Below are 15,961 nucleotides of genomic sequence, written 5' to 3'. Positions count from 1 at the left end.
ATATATATTTAAATTATTTAAATGTTATATAAAATATTTGTTTATTTTAAATATTATTTATTTTAAATTTATTTTATTTATATATTGTCATAACTATTTTATTTTTGAAATTATGATATAAATTAGTTAAATTAAATTTATTAAATTGATGATAATAATATTAAATTTATTAAATTTAGTAAATATTAATATTAATACTAATAATATTAATAATACATATAATAATATTAATAATATTTATAATAATATTAATAATATGTATAATAATATTAATAATATTAATTATAATATTAATAATAATGTAAATTATAATGTTAATTATAATGTTAATTATAATGTTAATTATAATGTTAATTATAATGTTAATTATAATATTAATTATAATGTTAATAATAATATTAATAATAATTTTAATAATAATATTAATAATAATGTTAATAATAATATTAATAATAATGTTAATAATAATATTAATAATAATGTTAATAATAATTTAATAATAATGTTAATAATAATTTAATAATATCAGTATAATTTATTTTATTATTATTAATAATAATTATATTAATATGTATAAATTATATTAATAATAAGTATAATAAAAATGATAATATGACCAAAGAATTTGTTTGGTCTAGTGGTTAATCCTTCCCTGTTGACTGGAAGGACTTGAATATCCAGTGCAGAATGTTTCCAACATCAATAAAAAATATAAATAGGTATAAATACTAATTAGTAATAATGGGAAAATTAAAAATAAATTTTTGTAATTATGCGTCAGCCGCGGCATGTGCTTCCGTTTTTTGCGTGGGCTTGGCCGACGCAAAATGCGTCCAACTTGCTGGCCCACGCTAATTTCGATTTGCTTTCAGGGTTTATTCGTGAGATGCTTAGCGGACGTATAAGCGTTCGTTTCTCAAGTTTTGCGTCCGTTTCTGACCCACGCAAATCTATCATTTTCTTGTAGTGTATCATTTTTCATTTTTTTATATTTTATTTGTTTTTGTTGTTTTCTCTTTATGTATTCTTGTTTATTTTATTAATATGATTTTCTTAAAAATTTTAATCAATTTTTTATTTAATTAAAAATTAGCATTTTATTTTTTCAAGGGAAATAAATGTTTTATATATAAAAATTAGGATATATATATATATATATATATATATATATTTGAATAACAACTAAATATTTTTTAATATATGTATTTATATTTATGAAAAAAAAATTATTTTAATTATTGACACTTTCTTTAAAAAGCATTAAAATATAATTCAGAATTAAAACCGAACATTTTATATTATAATAGAAATGTGTATAAATAAATAAAAAAACTCATTTTGAAATGTGCACGAAAACGTTGGTAGATTACATAAAATTATATAAAAAATATTGAGAGAAGATAAGGACATTCGTAAAAGTTTATATGATAATCTTGATTATTAGTATACTTTTCTAGAAGTAGAAGACTTTGTTGTATTCATTTATCTGTTTTATATACACAATGATTGCACCACATCTATCACATTGTCTCATGTTTAATGTTTACAAAAAACACGTAGGCACTTAGAATAAATTTATGAGGTTGACAAATTAAGAAATAGCTAAAACACTGTTATTTTCTTGGTAAGCACAGACTTTCAAATACACGATTACAAGCATACTCAAGTACACTAAAACATGTTATTAGAAAGTAGATTGATGCATAATCAAGGTATTCCACCACACATTCTCTAGATAGAGACACTATTGGGGATTCCTCTGAAAGTCAACCCTTCCTCACTTGTAGGAATGAGCAATGTGTATGGAAGTTGAACTGGTCCATATCGGTTTTTCATAGTTGAATTGGTGTTTCTTGCTGTGATTTTTCCTTCAATTTCTGTCAACTTGCTTCCAAACCTTTTGAATGCTTCTAATGCCTTTGAATCAGATGTCCAATTTGGATTATCTCTCTCCCCAAGGTAGATCTCATCAGAGGCATGCCTTGACAATATCTCTATCACTGTAAGATCAATAATGGCCTCACGCTTTGGTGTAATGGTTCTCAAATATGCAGTCTGAGGACTCTTCACCATTTCATCATATTCTTTGGTTCCTGCCTCTGGGATGAATCTTCTGCTCAGAGTTGGACGGTTCAGGATAAAACCTCCATAAGGGTATTGTCCAAAATTAACAGCTGCATGAAGGGCTGAAGCAATCCATATGATGGTGGAGCATGATTGAATAAGCTCTTGAACAGTCTTCATTTTAGGCCACCAAGGCTTATCTTTCAAGTCAGCATGACCCTTCTCTACAGCTTCCTTCCACCATGCTTGAAGTTCAGTATCTTGTTGAATTGCCACATCTGTGGGGTAATACAAGGAGACATACTCTTTAACCCATATCTTAATAGCATCCCATATTTAAAGTCCATCAACAGCATAAGGGTAGTCCTCTATGAGAAGACGAAGGCCATGAGGAGCAGAAGGATCTTCAGTTGCCAATCCTCTTGATTAAGCAAAAAGAAAAAAAAAAGTTGTTACTAACCATTCTCAATAAGATTGGGATACCTGAAATGTCTCTTTTAATGAAAAATGTATGTAAATTTTAAGATAATTAGTATAAAAATTAGTAAAACCACATAAATTATAGTTAAGTTTATGATTAGATGATGACCTTTAACGTATTCCTTGTTTTTTTTCCCTTCTTAATGCATGTATATTTAATAATACCTCTTGATGAGATCAGCTGGCAATGATTGGTCAGTGAAAATCCAATTCTTGTAAGCAATGGAAGATATCTCCATAGAATACTTTCCAGGCAAAAATGATTGTTCTATAATGCCACTTGCATTAATCAGGTTTTGCCTAGCAAGTCCATTGATATTAATGGTATCCCGATAGTGAGGATAAAGAAGTTTATAAATGGGGTGAATCACACTGAGATTCCTGTTTGTTGCTATGGCAAATGGCTCAATCACTGCATGAGTTTTTAACCTGTAAAACGAAGAAGAAGAAGAAGAAAAATATTAATAATAAATTCATTTACGTGCATACAACATAGATTCACTGAATATTGTCAGAGAAGTTCTCACCAATGGCTGATGAGTTGATGATAACCAGAGTCATTTACTATTACATGAGCCTTAGCCAATAGCCAAATCGTGCTATCAACACCATCAAGTGCAGGCAACACAACTTTGCTCACAGGACCCAAATTGTCTCCACTTGGATGTGGCTTGCTTAATTCGATAGCAAGTGGCTTCAAAGTGCCATCATCTTTCAAGAATAAGATTGTTCTTGTGGCATAAGCTTTTGCAGTAGGTAAACTGTTTATCCTTGTCAGATACGGAATGAATGCATCTTGGTAATCTAATATGAATAATCTCTTTGCAGCAAGTGCCTGTGTTTAACAGAATTTAACTTCAGTGATCAATTTGAATCACAAAGAATAATTCCAAATTAATCTAACTAAATATAAAAAAAAGTGTGATTGTTTTCAATTTCTAACATATTAAATAGATTTAACTTTTTGTGTTATCCTTGTGGTTGAGCCAGCTAATATACCCCATCAGTTTCCACTTGATGAATATTATATTTTCCTCAAAAGAGTAGTTGTTGTTGGAAATATAGCACAAGTCATTATTAGGGCTATAGTTAATTATGTATTCACATAGTGGAGCTAGAACAAATATGTATATGAGTACCTCTTCCACTGTGACCCCACCCATGTTAATTTCCAACTTTTGTGTTGTTAGAGTACTGGTTTGATCACCATAGAGAGTGGGATCTAGCTTGCTTTTTGGAGGGAACTCCTGCCATTATTAAAATGAAGAAATATGTCCATTAACAAGATAGTGGAACAATAAAAAACCTAACATTCTTCACTGATTAACCATGAAATTAATATATGAACTTACTTGAAGACAACGAATGACATTTGGGTTTACACCAGCAATCATTTCCCTTGCAAATTCCTCATCAGTCATCCATGCAGATTTATTAACTGCTCAAATCATAGAAGTTTGTATTGGTTATTTAATTCACAGAAGTTAACATATGTAATACTATGTTCAGATGAAAGTTTGGAATATACTAAGTTTAAACAAACATAAATTGTTTTGACTAGGATGTGGAATTAAGGTACCTCTCACAACATGAGGTGGTGGAAGCTGAAGGGCATTTTCACCATCAGATCTGAAAAGTTCCCTGAAGACTGGTAAGGGACTAAAGTCGCTAAGTGCATCTGTTGGTAGCTTAATTCCACCTTCATGTAACGCACGCACTTCTTCAAAGCTATCAAATTCGTTCCATGTCAAATCTGAGTCAAAAACGTTTTCCAGAGAAGGTAACAGTTGTTGAGACAAGGATTTTAATCCATATGTTAGGAAATCTGAGGACTTCAAATGCCCGAATTTTTCATCTCTTGGCATATAAATGTCGCCCGCAAGTTTCTCACTTTTAGGATCTGTAAAACAATCCAACACTTAATATTAGCACAAGTATCAGAAAACATTCAGAACACTGACAGATTGCAGGCCAAAAGAGCAAAACATTCTTAAACCTGCAACAAAATATCCTTATTATATATTGTCAAGTCTATCATTAAATCACAAACATGTTTCTTTCTCTTTCTCACTTACATTTTTCCCATTGTGGCACATGATAAGTTTTGTTAAGCACTAATCAAAATTTAAAATTTAAAGAAGAAGAGTAAAGCCAGGTATAATTCTAAAGGGGTAAAAAATTTCCCATATTTAACTATATCTTTTGGCTGGAGAGGATACAAATATCTCATTTTGTTTAGAATTTTGCAGGAAAGGACATGGAAAATAAGCAAGGTAAATAAATATGTAGTTTATAAAAATATAATCTCCTCGTACAAATCAAATGAGTTGAGATTTTGCTTTTACTGTTTCTCCTTGTAAATCAAATCAAATAAGGTAGGTCTCATTGCTCATATTAAATAAAGTCAACTTTTCTCCATTATCCCTTCAAGCAAACAAACCTCTTCCTCCTTTCTGCTCTTTTCCTCAATTAAAATATTGTTTTTCTCCCTCTCTTCTCCAAGCACGTTGCCAATATTGTTTTCTACTGAAAAGTGTCACTGTTATCCTTTTATTCTTTAAAGAACCACTGCTATATTTTCTATTTAAAAAGCTCCGACCAACCACTTGCTCCCATGAGTTTCCTTAAAAAAATGAAAACATGATAAAAGAAAAGACAAAAAGTCTAACCTTTTTTGGTGGCTTTTCGACCAGTTCTAACCCTACGAGGGTAGGGATAGGTGCTGGAGCCTCCAAGAACAGGACGAGCAAGCGTTTTATCACTGTCTGGGTTCCCCAAATCATTGTACACATCATAATCATAGATCCTTTCCCATTCCATGCGTACTCCTGTTCCATCTCCTCTCAAAACCTCCAACTCTTCTTTCCTATACTTAACCAGTGGAGGTGGTGTTGCACTTGGCAGATATGTCTGCAACATTTTTCATGAATCATTTAAGAAATGAAGATACACATGACTGCAAAAGTACTGAGCTTAATCTTGTAAACACTAGAAAACTATTACTAACAAAAGATTCAAAACAACTGGCTAGGTAGCTAGGTTTGGATATATATATTCAGACTTACATTATTGACAAAGAAAATACGATCCTTTTTGTATTTTTTAAAGTTGTAGACCCACGAGTTGCAGACAAAATGAATGGTTGCGTGATTTGGAATGTCTTCGAGAGTGACACTGACGAGGAAGAACTCATCATTCATAAAGTTTCTGATGTAAAATGCACCAGGAATTCCAAAATTAGCATCCCATTCAAAATGAACATTGAATGCATCTCGTCTGTTTCCAAAGGTTGGTAGCGTTGGAACATGCTTCTCTAGGTACGTTTCCTTTCCAACTTTCCCGTTTCCATTTGCTACAAACAAATAAAACCAAAAAGATGAGTATCTTTAACCAACAGCAATCTTAAAAAAAGTCATATAGATGCTAAATATTTTAATAAATACTTTGTAAACTATTGAAAGAAAGCAACCTGACAGAAATAAGAAACTGTTTTATAAGAATGTTTTTAAGTAAAAAACTAAATTTAATTATAATATATATGGACAACTATATGTTCTATAATATTATCCTGTCTCAAGTTGTCATGTAAAAATATGTACTATAAGGAATAATTTCATAGATCCGTGAGAATACTATATACCTTATTTAGTTATGGGTGAAAGTTGGATTTTTTACTATGATAGGGTTATTTTTTTTGCTTTTTATCAAAATGGGGTCTGTTTAAAAAAATTACAAATTTAGGCAAGTCGTGTCAATTCAACACGACTTTATATACACAAATCGTTCCAATTAAGGCAGAGTCGTGACTTCAGTATGACATGACAGAGTCGTGTCTAATTGGGACGATTTTTGCATATGAAGTCCCGTCGAATTAATACGACTTTTTTAAATTTGTAATTCTTTTTAAACGGACCCAATTTTTGTAAAAATAAATAAAAATAACACCATCATGATAAAAAAAACTCGTGAAAGTTAGCTGTGTGATATAAGGGCTAGAATCTATGAAATGTTTCGTTTTAATTTAATTTATTTCATTCTTCGTTAAAAAAAATGTACTATCTATAAAATTGTCATATTTATTATATATTTTGTCTGATAAAAGAAAAAACATGTAATCATCATGAGTGGCACAAAATGGAAGAAGAAAAAGGTAGAAGATGAGAGAACAAACCATCAGTGGAGGTAGCACTGATCAACTTGAAGGAGACATTACGGGCTAAGATGGCAGTTGCAGTATCAACTGCTTGTCCTGCTACGTCGGCGACGGCGTCGAAGAAACCAGAGACAACACCACCAAGTCCTCCATTCTGCACTGCAGTTAACTCGTTGGCGTCCAACACATTCTTTGGCATCAACACCACAGTACCCTTGATCTTCTGGCTCTTGTCAAAGAGAAACATCTTTGCAACTTCTTCTTCTTGATGATGATGATGATAATATCAACAGTTGAAATTCTTTGTAGGTTGTGAGTTGAAAGGAAGCAAAGTGATGAGTTATTTATAGATGGAGAGAGATGAAACCTTCAACCATTCTTTTACTGTCAAGTTGCCAACTTTGATTCATTATTATATGTGGCTGCTGAAAAAAAACTCCATAGGTGATATAGATATCAACTCACTGTTAATTAAAGTCTCTTTTATTATATCATAGATTGATGTTATCCATGTCATTAGTCTAATCTCGTTAACGTTTCTTGTGTCTTTCTACACTCAAATGATTTACCTGATATCACAAAAATCTCAAACACAATTAATCAATTATATCTTGTAACCAAGTATTAAACATATTCATGCCAAGAGATTTATAGAGACTTATTTTGATTTAAAAAAGAAACCAATTTATAACACGTGTAAATTGATTAAGACAAATAATAAAAGAACTTCTATTTTTTGGCGTCGGAAACAAGAAAATCCATGGTAAACATGCATCTAATTATATAATGGTTATATAACAAACACTACAAGAAAATCATCGAATAGAAACCAATTTTTAGATACTAAAATAATTAATTGCAATAGTAATTAAAGTAGATACCATTTTAGATACTAAAAAAATTAGTTTCTAAATTAGTTTCTATTATTGTTAAATAGTTTATGAATGGTATCTAATTAGTAACCAAGTTTTAACTACCAATTATTTAGATTCTAAATTTGGTAGCAAAAACCTTGGTTGCTAATTAGATACTAATTTAGAAACCATTTAACAATAATAGAAACTAATTTAGAAACCAAAAATTTATTTAATCCCTAAGATGGTTTCTAATTTAGTCACTATAACAACTAATTATTTTTTGTTTCTAAAATTATTTTTTATTTCATGATTGTCTTGTAGTGTAATTTGTTAAAGAAATATTCAACCACACACATATATTGATAATGTATTGGGAAACAATAAAGTGTAAAATATGATTATATTTTGTGTGTAAGATGAAGAATTTTCTTTTGACATATGATATAATATGTTATAGTTTTTTTATTTCATGTCTAATAAATATTTTTGTACTTATACGATAAACACATAATATTAAGTTAACGTTATATTTCATGAAAATCTTTTTATGTTTATTCTAAGTTATTGAGAATATTTGATTCCTTTGTCTCTCAAAAAGATTCATAAAAGCATGTCACAACAATATGTTGAAAAATGACATGCTTAAATAAAAGCGCTTGTTTTTGTCAATTCTAGAAAAGACTATCTATCCTATACGGTTTAGTGGTTTACACAATTTCAAATCAAGACTCTCACCAATGATACACTATAAGAAAATCATTAAAGAGAGACTAATTTTAGAGACAAAAAATAATTAGTTACTATAGCGATTAAATTAGAGACCATTTTAAAGATTAAAAAAATTATTGGTTTCTAAATTAGTTTTTATTATTAATAAATAGTTTCTAAATTGATATCTAATTAGCTACCAAGGTTTTAACTACCAATTTTTCATATTTTACATTCGTTCAATGGAAAGAATTTCTCAATTATTGAAGGGGAGTGGAGGGGTGGCGATGGGTCCATGTTATTATTGTGAATTTTTATAGTTCCGGTACTTTGAAAGAAAAGAAGTTAATCTGGAAGAATTTAGCGAGATCAGAAGAAGGCAGAGTAACAGGGTGTGGTGCGTGTTAGAGGATTTTAATTCTATTCGAAGTCAAGAGGAGAGAAAAAGCTCTTATTCGTATTCAGATTACAGAAGAGAGATAAGATGTTTTAATAACTTTATCGAGAAGTCAGAGTTTGTGGACATTCTAATGGTGGGTAGAAAATTTACATGGTATAAAACGAATGGGTCTGTGAAGAGTAGAATTGATAGGGTGCTAGTGTCTAGAGAGTGGTTGAATATTTGGCCGGATAGTAAGCAATTTGTCATCAGCGCAGGTCTGTTTCTGATCATTGTGCGATAATTCTTAAGGATATGACTACGGCTTGGGGGTGAAACCATTCAGATGTTTGGCAAAGTGACAGTAGGTTTAAAGATTTTTTGAGAAATAAATGGCTCAATTAGAAGATACAAGGTGGGGGGATTTTTGTATTCAAAGAAAAACTGAAAAAGGTAAAGGCGAATTTAAAGGTTTGGAACAAGGACACTTTTGGGAATGTCAATAAGGTGGGGGAAGAGTTGAGCAAGAAAATTCAAGAATTTGATGCACGAGACAATGAAAATGAGCTAGACGAGCAAGGAAGAGAGGAGAGGTTTTTGTTGGCAGAACAAAATAAGATTTTCTTTAAAGTAAGAAGCTATAATGCAACAAAAAGCGCGTCATAAGTGGCCGAAGCATGGTGATCTCAACACTAAATTCTTCCATTTCCGTAAAGTGGAGGAGGACTAGGAACGGGGTAAACAGAGTTTTTGTGAATGGGCAATGGTGCGATGATAGGGAGGTGGTGAAAGATAAGGTCAAAGAGTTCTTCAAATCAAGGTTTGTCAAATATGAAGGGGTTCCTGTGAGACTGGATAATATCAAATTCAATTCAATATCTGGTGAGGGCAATTGTATGTTGGAAGGAGAGTTCTCTAAGGAGGAAATTAAGTCAGCTGTTTGGAGTTGTGATAGTTCAAATAGTTATGGTTCTAATGGGTTCAACTTTGGGTTTATTAAGTTTTGCTGGGAGTTCTTAAGTAAAGATATTTTGTCAGTTATTAATGAATTTGTGACTCGAGGTAGATGACCCAGGAGTCCAATGCGTCTTTCATTTGCTTGATCCCCAAGGTCGATAATCCCCAACAGCTGGGTGATTTTAAACCTATTTCATTAGTTGGATGTCTATATAAAATTGTTTTGAAGTTGTTGTCTTTAAGGTTGAAAAAGGTAATAAACAAAGTTATATACACTAGACAATCAACTTTTATTGAAGGCAAGGGGGTTATTGGACAATGTTTTGGTGGCTAACAAGGCTTTGAAAGAGATAAAAAGGAAGAAGAAAAGTTGTGTCTTTTTCAAAATAGATTATGAGAATGCTTATGATTCTGTTTGTTGGGAGTTCCTCTTCTACATACTAAAAAGGTTGAGGTTTTATGAAAAATATTTTTAATTTAAAAAAGAAATCAATTAATCTAATTAAGATAGTACCAAAACATCATGTATGGAAATTCTTATTACAAAACGGGAAAAAATGAAATACAATTTTCATAATGAATAAAAATGAGAACAAAAATAAACATGGATTTTACATTTTAAAAGAAAAACAAATACACTCAAACCCGGCTTTAATTCTAATTTTAACTTTTATATATATATATATATATATTATGTTATTTTATTAGAAATCTTATACTAATATTCTTTATCTTATTATTCTATTACACATTATTATTATATATAGTGAAATGAAAAACTTTACTCTTAAATTTGGGATTGTGATGAAGTCTAAAGACATATCGAAAAGAATAGTGGAAAAACTCAAAAGAGATTGGAGAAAGAGTATTTATAACATATATTATATGAACTTGTAAAAAATAAATGTTTTATTCTCCTTCTTCTTTTCTTGAAAAACGAGTTTTTTCAAACGTATGTTTTCCGACAAAATCATCCAATATAGTTTAGTATATGCGAAAATGTTTTAAAAAATCCAATTAAATACCCTTTCCAACATTTTTCTTTTACTTTAGATTACAAAATATATTTCTTTGTTAAATTATATACAATATATATCTTATAAAAAGTATCATCATTTAAAATTAACTTCCCAACATAGAGTTTATTTCTTTTAAATTAAATTTCTTAGTTTATATTAATTTTTTAAATTAAATAATTTTTAACTATATTGTAATTTTGAAATAATAAATTTTGAAAATGAAATGTAGAAAAACCGTTCTCGAACGGGAGTTGGGCTTAGAGAACAATTGTCTTGTTCTTTCACTCGGTCGATCATTATCGCTCTTTGTTTTTTGCTTCACCTTCCTCCTCTCGGTCGTCTGATAGTCCTGGTTGGGATAGTAGCTGCAGAAGACACTCCGACCATCAAGTCAGTCAGGGTATGGACACTCGATTATTAGAGTACTGTAGATAATGACGTACCTGATTCTTGGATTACCTTAATGGGCCTTCGTTGATGGGTCAGATTAATGGGTTTGTTCGTGTTTAGGGTTGTGCTAAACACTTTTCAACTATAGATTAACCCTACCGACTTGGTCAACCCATGTTATCACGTGATCTTCTTATTGTGGTCAAATGATCAGATGATTCGGGACTCACCCAGTCGTCCGGTCGTACCAGTAAAAAAAAATAGCAATTTTGTTTGCGACCATTAGTTAAACAATAAGTTTTTTTTGACATGTGAATGTTTTTGTTCCTGTTTGTGGTATTGTATCACCCCTCTTAGTTAACATAAGGTAGCCCGCAGATTAGAAGTCACGTGAAGAGCAAGGATGACGATTCATTGATTCTAGTGGCAAGAAACTAATTTTCAATGCTAAAAACGATAACAACATTCTGAATGCTATTAAAAAAAGGTTTGCTTTTAGTAAGTTCCATCATATCACATATTTTTAAACATTTCTTTTTTTTTTAATCAGAAAAAACGAAAAAAATAGAGATTTTAAAACATTTCTTAAAATTTAGATTTTATTTAAAGAATAAAAATTCAATTTCAATCAAACTAATTGCATGTTAATGCTTGTATAAAGAAAGAAAACAGAGGATAATAATATGTAAAAGAAATAAAAGAAAGTATAATATTTATATTAAGTATCTATATAAATGGGTGTAAACAAAATTTATACAATAATTGTTATGTGTGTGCTTCTTTTATGCTCATTTGATTATATTTTTTTATACTCAAATTATTTCTTTAATATATATATATATTTTTTTTTATCTCAAACATGAAACAGAGTAAAACGGCACATGATGAAAATGTTTTTTTTCTGGCAAATTGGTCATGTGGTCGACTAAATCAACGCATGCACTACTACCAAGGATAATAATAAAAGGTAGAACAATATTATATAACCTCGTGGCCTTATCTTCTTAATTATATTAATATCTCTCAATGAAAGAGACTTCAAGTTGATTACAGTAAGCAATGCGACCATGGATTGTATCATTGCAAACCTCTTGCAATATTTAAATATGAATTACTATAAAGAAGACAAATTTTAATTTTCAATTATTGACTTTTACTGCGTTAAAATAGAACACGTGCAACATGGGAATTTTTGTTTAATAAAAAAAAGAATGAACCTATATATCAATGACGTGAGAAAAATTTTTGACGATTTTTTTAAGGGTGATTCATATCAGTAAAAGGATAGAAATATTAGTTTGAAAACTCAAAATAAAAGCATTTTAATTATATTTTTTTTAATTTAAAATTTTAATATTTGTTATTATATTATTAAAATTGGCTGTTGAGCAGGTAAAAATATTTTCTAAGGACAGTAAGAGTTTTGGAGAACGAAATGACATGTTTTTTTTTTAAATAATTAAAAGAAAAATATAAGGAATAAGAATGAGTTAGATAAAATGTAATATTATTTATGATAATAATCGGACAGTGTCGGAGGTTCTAACACAATTTTAAAAAGAAAAAATACATTAATTTTCTCAAAATTCAAACTTCGTTGCACAAATTCTTATTATAATTATAAAACTAAGAAACAAATCAGTGTGAACCAGTCATGAAAAACATATTTTCGCTCCAAAAAATAATTTGAAACATACTTATACACATAAATCTTTATTGTCACTTTATATAATTCATAATTATATAATATATAGATCCGTGTCCCGTGTCTTACATTTTAGAAATTTTACATATTCACATATCCATGTCCGTATCGTATCAGTGTCCGTATCTATGTTACATGACTTTGAATAATACAACTGAGAGGTCAAATAACAAGGTCCCATTCATAAAAAAAAAATCTGCTAATAAGCTTATTTATGAGGGTACAAAAGGTGGACGAAAACAAATGTGACTTAAACAAGAACACACAATGAGGCATGTTATCACATAACATGCATATGTTATTGAAAAGTAAAAACATGACACAAAAGAAAGCACCATGCGTGTTTAGATAGAGACACTGTTAGGGATTCCTCTGAAAGTTATCCCCTTTTCACTGGTTGGAAGAAGCACAGTGTAGGGCAAGTTGATTGGTCCAGTTCGGTTTCTAAGTTCTTGGTTAAGGTTCCTTTTAGAGATTTCATCCTCAATCTCTTTTAGGCGTTCTGTAAATGATTTGAACAAATCTTTTGCATGTTGATCAGCAGTCCAGTCCAAGCTGTCTCTTTGTCCAAGATACACCTCGTATGATGTATGCCTTGATAGAATCTCCATCACTGTAAGATCAATAACGGTCTGGTACTTTGGAGTAATTGTTTTCAAATAAGCTTCTTGAGGATTCTTTATCATCTCATCATACTCTGGAGTTCCTTCTTTTGGGATCCATCTTCGGCTTTGTGGAGGACGGTTCAGAATGTAACCTCCATAAGGATACTGTCCAAAATTAACAGCAGCATGAAGAGCTGAACCAATCCATATAATGGTAGTGCAAGTTTCAACCAGCTCTTCAGAAGTCTTCATTTCAGGCCATTTTGCATCTTTTAAGTCACCGTGACCCTTCTCCACAACTTCTTTCCACCATTTTTGTAATTCAGTATCTTGTTGAACTGCATCATCTTCTGAATAATACAGAGAGACGTACTCTTGTACCCAACTCTTTATACCATCCCATATTTCTAGTCCATCAACAGCATAAGGATAGTCCTTTATCGCAAGACTAAGGCCATGAGGGGCAGAGACATCCTTAACCGCCATTCCTCTAAATTAGTCAAAAGTAAAAAAAAAAAGCAGTTATTTTGATAACAAGGCTATCTCAATTTTTGCCATTCATAATTGGACACATTGATGTTTCTAATTTAATACATTTAACTTACCTTTTGATGAGATCGTTTGGTAATGTTTGGTAATTCTTGTATGCAGCGGAAGACATCTCCAAGGAATACGGTCCAGGCAAAAAAGTTTGCTCTACGATGCCACCTGCAGTAATTAGGGATTTCCTAGCAAGTGCATTGATACTTATGGTGTCACGGAAGTGAGGATGAAGAAGTTTATAAATGGGGTGAAGTACACTGAGGTTCCTATGTGTTGCTATGGCGAATGGCTCAATCACTGCATGAGTATTTAACCTGTGACACACACCAGGAATGTTACATGTTACAACATTAAATTTATAGACTAAACATGTTTGCATATGTATGTTGGTAGCAGATGGATTTGTTGTATGTATACCAGTGGCTTATGAGCTGATGATAGTTGGTGTCATTTACTACAACATGAGCTTTGGCCAATTGCCAAATTGTACTTTCCGCACCTTTCTCTGAAGGCAGCACCACTGTGCTCTCGGTACCCAAATAACGATCTCCACATTGATGTGGCTTGCTTAATTCAATAGCAAGTGGTTTCAATGTCCATCATCTTTCAAGAACAAGAATGTTCTGGTGGCATAAGCCTTTGCAGAAGGAAGCTCGTTTATCTTGGTCAAATACGGCATGAATGCGTCATAGTAATCTAATATAAACAATCTCCCATGAGCCAATGCCTGTTCCACAAATTTAATTTCAGTGATCACTTTGTTAATTTCATATACCTCTGAATCTCAAACAATATCACTTCAGGTACCTCCACAAATTATTGAACTACTTTGTATATTCCCAAGATATCAAAATGTTTTATTTAGTATGTTTAGATTATCACCTCATCTACTTTGACCCTATTCATGTTGATCTCCAACTTTTCTTTTGTTATTGTACTTGGTTGAGTACAGTTGCAAAGTAGCTTGCATGGCGATGCCAGCTCCTCCATCTGCCATTAATAAAGATGTCCAATAATCAGAAAGAAAGGGCAAGACAATAGAATATTTCAACATATATAGTGATCTATACATTTGCACTTACTTTAAGAAGGCGAATTACAATAGGGTTTACACCGGCAATCATATCTCTCGCAAATTCTTCATCCGTCATCCATGCAAACTTGCTTTCTACACAAAATGATAAGAAAGAAAATAAAATTAACAAATAATGTAATGTGTGGAAGTAGTTACGTTGGTGTGCCAAGAGACTTAGTTACCTTTGATTACATGAGGTGTTGGGAACTCAAGGACACTTGGAGTACTATTGCCAGGGATAGATATAGGCAGATTAACGCCACCTTCATACAGTCTCTGCACTTCTTCGAAGCCATTAAATTCGTTCGTTGTGGTCTTTAAATATAAAGAGTGGAGCAAGGGTTCGACTCTTCCAAAACTTTTTTTTCTTATTTCAAGGAATTCTTTTGCTTTCATGTTACTGAAATTTTCATCTCTTGGCACATAATTATCCTCGGCTGGTTCCTCGTATTCACCACCTGTCAAGACATAAATTAAGCACAGAGACACTTTCATCATCAAGAATTCAAACTTTTATACCATGTAAGTAAAACATGATAAAATGTTACTCCCCATTGTTGGCCTTCCCCGTGCCCTCATCCACATCGCCCCCCACTTCCAATATCTGATCTTCTATTCTTCAAAAACGGCGATGATGCTTAACTTCGGCGATCACCGACTACGCACACATGGAGATCGCCGCTTCATCGACCGACGATCATGCTGGCCTTCTCGACTGCGCTCCTTTCTCTTGACCATACACCAGCAGCTCTGGTCTTCTGTTCTTCAAGTGCGGTGATGATGCATAACTTCGGCGACCACCGACTACGCACGCATGGAGAACGCCGGGGGTGAAAAAAGGAGCTCCTATCAACTTGTTCCGACCTAGGATAATAAGCTCATGAGTTTAGTTTTACTTCACCAGCGAGAAACGAAAGAAGACTTCCATCTCCAAATTTGATTCAGACATAACTCGCTTCTTTTTGGGTGTGAAGCAGTGTCAAACTACCCAACAAGCATTAGCTCTCCCTGAAAAGGAGGTGATCC

The 15,961-nt window shown here is 31.7% G+C and overlaps 2 protein-coding genes and 2 pseudogenes across 2 annotated transcripts; all 4 read right to left on the bottom strand.

Moving 5' to 3' along the window:
- Window positions 1-15,961, bottom strand: part of LOC137818079 (uncharacterized) — a 59,704-nt pseudogene that overhangs the window by 32,797 nt on the left and 10,946 nt on the right.
- On the bottom strand, window positions 1,605-2,244 carry LOC137818813 (seed linoleate 9S-lipoxygenase-like). Its single transcript, XM_068622429.1, has one exon. It carries the CDS (start codon window positions 2,242-2,244, stop codon window positions 1,732-1,734), a length of 513 nt encoding a protein of 170 aa, XP_068478530.1. The 3' UTR covers window positions 1,605-1,731.
- LOC137818812 (seed linoleate 9S-lipoxygenase-like) lies at window positions 1,605-7,268 on the bottom strand. Its single transcript, XM_068622428.1, has 9 exons — window positions 6,716-7,268; window positions 5,610-5,896; window positions 5,214-5,454; window positions 4,124-4,444; window positions 3,897-3,982; window positions 3,684-3,791; window positions 3,072-3,379; window positions 2,710-2,973; window positions 1,605-2,485 (listed from the first exon to the last, which is right to left on the bottom strand). The coding sequence occupies exons 1-9, from the start codon at window positions 6,942-6,944 to the stop codon at window positions 2,401-2,403; spliced, it is 1,929 nt and encodes a 642-aa protein (XP_068478529.1). The 5' UTR covers window positions 6,945-7,268; the 3' UTR covers window positions 1,605-2,400.
- On the bottom strand, window positions 12,984-15,520 carry LOC137819053 (seed linoleate 9S-lipoxygenase-like; annotated as a pseudogene).

Source organism: Phaseolus vulgaris, chromosome 10 (genome assembly GCF_000499845.2).
Source record: "Phaseolus vulgaris cultivar G19833 chromosome 10, P. vulgaris v2.0, whole genome shotgun sequence".
NCBI lineage: Eukaryota > Viridiplantae > Streptophyta > Magnoliopsida > Fabales > Fabaceae > Phaseolus > Phaseolus vulgaris.
This window is presented reverse-complemented; position numbering and strand designations above follow the sequence as displayed.

What these genes read in the sequence shown, in the direction of transcription:
- LOC137818813 (XM_068622429.1), bottom strand. Translation starts at nt 2,244, where the DNA reads ATGAAGACTGTTCAAGAGCTTATTCAATCATGCTCCACCATCATATGG.
- LOC137818812 (XM_068622428.1), bottom strand. Translation starts at nt 6,944, where the DNA reads ATGTTTCTCTTTGACAAGAGCCAGAAGATCAAGGGTACTGTGGTGTTG. An exon ending in GTATTTTCTTTGTCAATAAT is followed by an intron (nt 5,455 to 5,609) that starts GTAAGTCTGAAT and finishes AAAATGTTGCAG; the next exon opens with ACATATCTGCCAAGTGCAAC. An exon ending in ATGTCATTCGTTGTCTTCAA is followed by an intron (nt 3,792 to 3,896) that starts GTAAGTTCATAT and finishes TAATAATGGCAG; the next exon opens with GAGTTCCCTCCAAAAAGCAA.